The sequence below is a fragment of the Tetrao urogallus genome (assembly GCF_951394365.1).
Source record: "Tetrao urogallus genome assembly, chromosome: 4".
NCBI classification, from domain to species: domain Eukaryota; kingdom Metazoa; phylum Chordata; class Aves; order Galliformes; family Phasianidae; genus Tetrao; species Tetrao urogallus.
Genome location: NC_136817.1, coordinates 40220407 through 40228584, shown reverse-complemented (window position 1 = coordinate 40228584; position 8178 = coordinate 40220407). Strand labels below are relative to the sequence as shown.

Here is an 8178-nt window from a genome sequence, read left to right as displayed (position 1 = left end):
AAAGTAGCTCTGGGAGGCTGGCACCATGTCAGGGCAGAAGCTTCTGACCCACAAAAAAAAAAAGAAAAAAAAAAAAAAGAAAGGAGGAAATCCTCAATTTTTCCCATTTTCCAATACATGTAGGACACTTAGGCCAGATGTTACCAGTTTGCTTTTTTCAAGGAGAGGTGGGGTTGAAGTGGCTGTGTTTAGCCTGGCACAGCTTGGTGCCAGGGGGAGGATGCTGGTGCAAATGACCGAGGCATGCACATGTTCCCATGGAGAACAGGTGTGGATTTTTGTCTGTGGTGGAGCTGAAAGCATTGTAAGTGTCGTAAGCATAAATATGAGTGCTCTGCTATGGTCTTAGCCTCAGTTGTGAAAATCATCTGCTGGTTTTCTGCAATTGAGTGAATGCAGTTCCAAATGCTGCCACAGGAAAACAGAAAAGCCACAGCTGGAAAACAGACTGTAGAAATGCTCATTTTGGTGGGGATGCTGGCTGAGGATCTCAGCCTAGGTCTATGAACAACGGTTACCACTTAGAAATGGAATTGTGCAGGTTGCAAAAATAAACAACTGATCTATGGGAATGCTGCAAGCATCAGGATGTGAATGCCAGTGGAGCAGCCCCAGTGCAGGGCCACGAGCACCACAAAACCCGTTCTTTGGTGTGGAAATGCTGGGGGAGAGGGCTGGGAATCGCCTCTCCACCACGTTCCCTCGGTGTACAAAGCACCTGGGCAACTGTGGGAGCATGACCGGTGGTGTTGTGTGGGGGATTCTGACAGCCCTCTCCCAGATGATACTTAACGTCAGCCCAACGCCAGCTACTTCGCCGAGCGTGCAGGGGCTTGTATGGCTCCGAACCTATGAATTTCGGCTGCTAGCTACATCCTGTACCCCAGGACCGCTCCTAGGCGTTGCTCGCCGGCCTTCCTTTGTCTCCTAGCGGTCTGACAGCTCATTCCCATCCACGGCGATTTGGGGGAGGGGAGCCGTGCCACTGCTGCGACCGCTCGACAAATCGCTCGGGTTGGGCTCAGAAAAGCCCACGAAACACCCTTCGGTGCCGGCCGGGACTCCCGGGGCTCTCCGGCACCGGACAGCACCGCCGCTGCCGGTGCCGGGCGTTTCAAACAGCCATCTGTCCCGCGGCACGCGTGACGCCGGCTCTGTCTATAGGCGGAGGCTCTCCCGGCCGCGCCTCACGCCCGCTCCGGAGTCCCCCCAAGCCCCCGCCGCCTCCCGGGGCAGCCGGGCCCGGCCCCTCGGGCCACACCCGCCGAGGGGAGGGGGCCGGGTGGGCGGCCCGCCCGCCCGCCCCCTCGGGCCACTGCCGCGCCCGCCGGCCCCAGCATGGACGCTGCCGGCCCGCCGCCCGCCGGTCCCGGGGGATGGGGCCCCGGGAAGGAGGAGCAGGCGGCGTACGCGGAGGTGTGCGGTTCGTCCGGAGCAGAGAGCGAGGCCCGGGCGAGCGGGGCGGCGGCGGCCGCGGATAGCCCGGCCCCGGCAGGGCATCACCCCGAAGCCGCCGCCCCGGGATGTGGCGCGGGGCCGGGGTCGCCGTCCTCCTCCTCCTGCCCCTCGGCGGGCAGCGCGGCGGGCGGCGGGGGGACGGAGGAACCTGCGGCGGTCGGGGGGCAAACTTCCTCCTCCTCCTTGGGCTGCGAGAGCGACGAGGAGACCGGAGCGGGGCGCGGGGTCGGCGGCCCCCCCCGGAGAGCCCCCAGGGGCGCGCCCGGCGCTGCGGGGCCGCACTACATCAGCACGCAGGAGATCCAGCTGAGCGAAGTGGACCACGATATGGACTTCGACGCGGGGCTGGCCGCCCGCTGGGACTTCGAGGACGACAACGTGATCTACTCCTTCGTGGACTACGCCTCCTTCGGCAGCGACGAGACCCCCGGCGACACGCCGACGGAGGAGGACAACAGCTGCTACCTCAGCACGACGCCCAGCGAGCGCACGGCGCGGGCGGACAGCGCGGGCAGCGGCAGCGAGGCGGCGGGCGGCAGCTCGGGCAGCGACGCGCCTCGGCGGCCCGGCGGCGCGGGAGCGAGCCCCGCGGGACACATCCTCCTATCAATCAAAGCGGCCTCACGGGCTATAAATGAGTGTAGCGCCGCGCGGGAAGAGCGCGACGCAATCTACGCCGCCGAGCATGAAGGCGACATGAGCCTCCGCGTCGCCGCGGCTCCGGAGCGCGCGGCGGGCTTCGGGCAGGACGCCGGCCGCCAGCACGCCAAAAAGTTCATCGCCGTCCCCGCGCGCCTGCAGACGCGCTGCGGGGCCAGGGAGGCGGGCGGCTGCTCCAGCGGCGCTTCCAGCGCCGTCAGCGAACTGGACGACGCCGACAAGGAGGTGCGCAACCTGACGGCCCGCGCCTTCCGCAGCCTGGCGTACCCCTACTTCGACACCCTCAGTCTCGGCTCCCGCGCCTCCTCCGCCTCCCTCTCCGACCATGCGCTGGGCGTCAACCGCTGGTCCACCTACCTGGACCTCAAGTGCGGCGCGCTGGGGCCGCGGGGCGCTGCGGGCGGCGGGCAGCTGTGCGTGCGCTCCGGCAAGGCGCCCAGCAGAGCGCTGCAGTTCGTGGTCAGCAAGCTGGACGGCGAGATCGCGCACGTCGAAGCGCCGCCGCCGCCCCGGGGAACGCTCGGCGTGCGGGAGCCCGGCCGGGCCGCCCGCCCCGATGAGGAGGAGGCCAGCAAGAAGTCCAGGTTCGCCTCCAGCCTGCTGAAGAACGTCATCTCCAAGAAGATGCAGCTGGAGCACGAGTTCAAGATGGAGCGGGGCGAGCTCACCGACACGTCCTCGACGGGGCCCGGCGCCGCGCCTCCCGCCGGCCGCGACCTGGAGCCCGGCGCTGGGACCGGAGGCGGCGGGCGGCCGCGGGAGGGCGGCCTGCAGCGGCAGAGCTCCCGGCTCTCGGAGGGAGGCTCGGAGCACGGCGCGCCGCCGCCAGAGGAGCCGGGGGAGCGCGGCGGCGGACGCTCGCCGGCCTCCAAAGCGTCTACGCCGCGCGAGGGGAGCCAGGAGAGAGCTGGGGCAGAGGAGGCGGCCGAGGCCCGGCGGGGCGGCTCGGAGGCGGCCAGGGCCACCTTCTTGCGCAGCCAGCACAGCGCCTTCAGGTCGTGGAAGGAGCGGGAGGCGGAGAGCAAGGAGGAGCGGGCGTCCGGCGGCAAGGCGAAACCGTTCCCGCGGCCCGAGCCGGGCGAGCCGGCCGCCGGGAACGCCACCAAGCTGTCGCGTCTGTTCGTGCCCGGCATCCAGCACGCCGCTAAGGAGAAGGAGCCCGCCGGGCAGCGCCCCGCCGCCACCTCGCCGCCCGCCGCCAGGCCACGGCTCCCCGAGATCAAGATCAGCCTAGGGCCACCCGCCGAGCCGCCGTTCAGCATCGCGCAGCTGCTGACGCCGCAACTGGCCGCCCGGCCGCCTGACACCGGCCACAGGGCTCCGCGGGCCGACGGCTCCGACAGGGTGCCGCAGTTCTTGGTGCGCGACGTGCGGGAGGGCAAGGGCAAGGCGCAGGCTCCCCTTCATCAGGTGCGGGATGTGCGTAAGCTCATCAAAGGCTCCCATGGCGGCGACTCGGCGGATAACTGCAGCGACAGGGGCAGCGTGGGATCCGAGCAGGGCGGCGCCGAGCACCGGCAGCCCGGCCCGGCCGAAGCGGGGAGCAAAGCGGCAGCGGGAGGCAGGGCGCTGGGCTGCCCGCCGGAGGGCACCGTGCTGGTGCACCGCACGTCGGGCCGCCTGCCCGTGGCCACCATCGCGCCCAACAAGAGCGACCCGCGGCAGCCCGCCGTGCTTAAGATCGTCGCCAAGTCAGCCGCGCCTTGGCGGCACCAGGCGGCCCCGGCGCCCGCCGAGAAGGGCCGCGGCGCGGAGGAGGACCCGCGGGAGGAGGGCAAAGCGGCGCCAGTCCAGAACGCGCTGGAGAAGCTGACGGCGGCGGTGCGCAGCATGGAGGAGCTGTACAGCTTCAGCAAGCGCGAGTGGAAGCGCAAGAGCGACCCGCTGCCCATCACCGGCAGCCACGTCCTGTCCCTCATTGCCAGCCAGGAGCGCGACGCCGCGTCCCGCCCGCCCCTCGCCGCCGAGCCAACGCCCAAGGCGGAGGAGCCGGCGAACAAGGGCCCGGGCCCGGCGGGAGGAGAGCGACTGCCGCGCCGGGCCGCCAACCCCGCCGCCGCGGCCGACAAGGTGTCCGCCAAGGCGGCCGCCTTCGAGAGCCTGGCCCGGCAGCGCCAGCGCGGTCCCGCGCCGCCTCGCGCCCTCCTCACGCTCCGGGGCCCCGCCGCCGCTGCCGCGCCGCCCGCCAAGCCCCCGGCGGACGGCGGCGTGCGGGGCCCCGCGGCGGCAGCGACGGCAGCGTTGGCTCCGCGAGCCCCGCGGCTCCAGGCAGGTAGCGGCGAGGGCCGGGCGGAGCCTGAGCGCGGCGCGGACTGCGACAGCTACCTGGCCCTGCCGCTCGCCGCCGCGCGACCCGGGCCCGCCCCGGCGGCGACGACGGCGGGCGGCGGCCGCCCCGCCCCGGTGCCCTTCGGCGCCGCCCCTCCCGCGGGCGGCTCCGGGCTGCCGTCCGCCGCCGACGCCTCCGCCGCCCCGCCGTCCCCCGACGCCGCGGCCGCTCTCTTCCCGCCGGCCCTGCCACCCTTCGCTGCCGCGCCGCCGGCGCCGCTGTTCTGCTTTTCGCCGTCTGTGGCCGCGGCCGAGCCGCTGCCACAGCGGCGGGTGCTGTTGGACGTGAGCAGCGGGCAGTACTACCTGCTGGACGCGCCGCCGCAGCAACCCGTCAAGCGCCGCCTCTTCGACCCCGAGAGCGGGCAATACGTGGAGGTGCCGGTGCCGCCGCCAGCCGTCGCCCCGCTGCCGCTGCCCCTGTCGCCCCTCGCCCTCAACGCCGGCGCCTTCGGGGCCGCCTACATGCTGTACCCCGGGCTGCTGCCCGCCGCCGCCGTGCTGCCCGCCGCCGCCCTGCCGCGCCCGCTCTCCCACCCGGGCAGTGAAGGCAGCGGCGCGGCCGATCCGGGCAGCCCGGCGGAGCCCGAGGGCCCCTACTACGTGCCCGGCGGGCAGGGGCCGGCGGCGCGGCGCGGAGCGGCCGATGCCAAACCTCTCGTCAGCATCACGGCGCCCGGCGGCGGCTCGCGGCTTGTGGCACCGCCCTCCTTCGACGGCACGACCATGCGGCTGGTGGTGGAGCACCGCTGAGCGCCGGTGAGTGCCGAGGGGCAGCGGCTGGGGGGGTGCGCTACCCGTTAGCAACCTGGGAAAAGGGTACGCCTCTTCGATTTGCGTCGGAGGGCAAATCCAGGATCGGGCTTCTGTTGGGTTCTGCAGTACTTCTCTCCCGTTGTTGTGTTGGATCCTCCTATAAACTCAGCAGTTCTATTTGTCCTCATGACTTCACTGTCTCCACCTGGTTCTTCTCTCATTATCTGCCGGTGCTCAAAAAGCGCCTGGACGACACTCAGATGCAGCATCTGATTTTTGGGTGTGTAGAAGCAGGAATTGGACACGATGAACCTTGTAGGTCCCTTCCAACTCCAGATGTTCTGTGATTTTGTGATTCTCACGGTTTCCTTTCTTACCCTTTTGTCTTCATCATTCTGATCACATCTGCGGCTTTGCTTGGGGTAGGTTTTCCTCTAATAAGAAACTGTGATGCGAGAGCAGAAGCAGAACTGGCAGTTCTGTGTTTCACACAGGTCCAGATAGGAGCTGTTGATCATTTTTTCACTCGGATTGCTCTCATGAGGTCAGGCCATTTGCCAGGTTGTGGCTTTGAGAAGCAGTCAGATTCTGTCGCTTAGACCTGGCTTTGGCTGGTAGGAATGACACACTGAGCTGGCTGGGTCCCATTTTTTCTATCTGAATTGAAGCTTGAGCCATACTTTTTTCCACTCCTCAGTATCTTCCCATAAAGAATGTATCTCCCTTCCTTCTTTATTTTCTTTCTTTTCCACGTCCTTTTTTGTTTTCTTTCTTTTTCACAAACCATATAACCACATCAGGGAATCACCTGGCTTGGCATCTGTCCCCTTTTGGCAGCTCAGTTCTTACCTTGGTTTTCCTGCTGCCCTTCTTTCATATGGCTGCTGAAGCAAAGCCTATTTCCAAACTTGGCTTTCAGTCCAGAGTTGACTCAGATTTTATGTAGCCCTCAGCTTCACACCACCAGCAGCGCTTTGGGATGCTTTCCTGAGCCAACTTTTAAGCTTTAACTTTGCAAATGCTTGCGCATATATACATGCACTTGTATATATGCTTGCACATGTGGTTATGGGCTCTTTCACTTATGTACATCGTGCTGGGTGCTGTACCTCACTTTCAAGGCCTGTAAGTAAACTCTGGCACCTGCACTTCCCAGCTGTGTATAGTTACTGGTGCTACTGAAATCAGAAGACTTGTCTGGCTATTCCAGACTGAGCACTGAATACATAGATGTTCCAGGCCAACGTAAGCCTTTGCTTGAAAATCCCTGGTGGATGGCTTTGTACTCTTCTAATGTACCTACACAGGGCTCCCCAGAAAGGAATTAAGGCAATGTGTGTTTCACACCCCACACACTGGGATTGGTTCTGCTGAAAATACAAGGGTGCCTGACTGTAGATTCACAGAATCACAGAATGGTTAGGGTTTGAAGGGACCTTAAAGCCTATCCTTTTCCAAACCCCTGCTGTGGGCAAGTTTGCTACCCACCTGATCAGGCTGCCCAGGGCCCCACCCAACCTGGCCTTGAACACTTTGTTTAAAATCTTGGGATGCTGCTGTTTCATCCTTGGCAGTAGTTTGGGGGAATTTATAGAAAGAATACTGTAGCAGTGAAAGACATGCTGCATACTTTTCTGGAGTAGAAACTATTGCTTAAATGTTTGTGGCAGTTCTCTAAGAATCTGCTTTTTATTAATGATTGTTTTTTTCCTTACAGGGCCAAGGAATAAGGATCACTCTCCTTTAATTGAAATATGCCTAGTAACTCCGAACACTCATCCTAAAAACTGCTTCTACAGTTTTCTACTTTTTTTGCTTCATACAAAACAAGCTGTGTAAGTTTCTTGTTTCCTCAACAACAGTAAATCACTGCTTTATTTTCTGCACAATTGTTTTTGTATGGAGGCTGCTCTGCAGACTTTGTGTGTGGCTGAAAGTGGCGCTGCTGCTGCTGCAGCTGTTTGTAAAACAGAGTGTGCAAATGGAGCTGTGTTTGGATTTGGATCAAAGCACAGTTTTCTCCAGGTGCTTGCAGTGGTTTGGGATTAGCCAATGTAGCCACATGGCTTTTGAATAAGAAATAAAGCACTCCGCTCTCAGCCACTGCTGCACATCACAATCATCCCCATAGGTTTTGGTGCCAATAAAAGGTCAAATCTCTATTTTGTACTCTATAGTCATGCACTTTGAATTGCAAACAGAGAGAACTGTAGTGTTCAAGTCATTTGTAGTGTTTATTTTTTGGCATGGTTCAAAAGAGATTGTGTAAATATCGGAAGATATGTTTGATTGCTTTCATTTTTTGTTTGCTTCTTTGTACTGTATTGAATATCACAAGTTGCCTTAATTATCACAGTGTTGAAATACTGGAAAGAAGATGGATGTAATATTTGTAGATCTTGGTTCTAAAGGAGAAGACAGCATTTATTTTGCTTTAAGGCTGCAATCTTTTCTGTTTCAAACTGCCACGTTGCTGATAGCCCTAGTGATTCCCCTGAGAGAAACTTCTTTGTTCCAGTTCCGTTCACACGCAGTCATTTAACACTGTCTGCCAGGTTCACCTGAGGGCCACATCCATACTATCTTTATTTGCTAAGAAAACAGTTCTCTTTTAAACAAGAAACTCCATGGTCACTCAGAAATGCAGTAACTTGTGAGTGTGTGTCCAGTGTTGCACAGACTGATGATTTGCTGACAGCAACTACTTTTTCTCAGTAAAAAAGAATTATGAACATGCAGATGTAACTAAACTACCATGTTCCTTGCCCAAAGTTTCAGTCCAGTGAAGCCTTTTGAGAAGCCCATAAGCATAAGATCAAACCTAACTTATTTAATGTAAAAATTTCTGAAGGTGAAATGTTGAAAATTTAAAATCTAAATGCAAACCCCCAAAGCCTGTACTTAATGATTTGCCATGTGCAGGGTTTTCCTGTGCCTACTTCCAAATAATTGTCACGATAACAGGGAGAATTATTC

The 8178-nt window shown here is 61.1% G+C and overlaps 1 protein-coding gene across 1 annotated transcript; it reads left to right on the top strand.

The window, feature by feature from the left end:
• Positions 1-1743: 1743 nt before the first annotated feature.
• LOC306945394 (uncharacterized protein C4orf54 homolog) lies at positions 1744-5199 on the top strand (the record flags this gene model as incomplete). The annotated part of the gene is made up of 1 exon (XM_079534119.1): positions 1744-5199. Exon 1 carries the CDS (start codon positions 1786-1788, stop codon positions 5197-5199), a length of 3414 nt encoding a protein of 1137 aa, XP_079390245.1. The 5' UTR covers positions 1744-1785.
• Positions 5200-8178: the final 2979 nt, after the last annotated feature.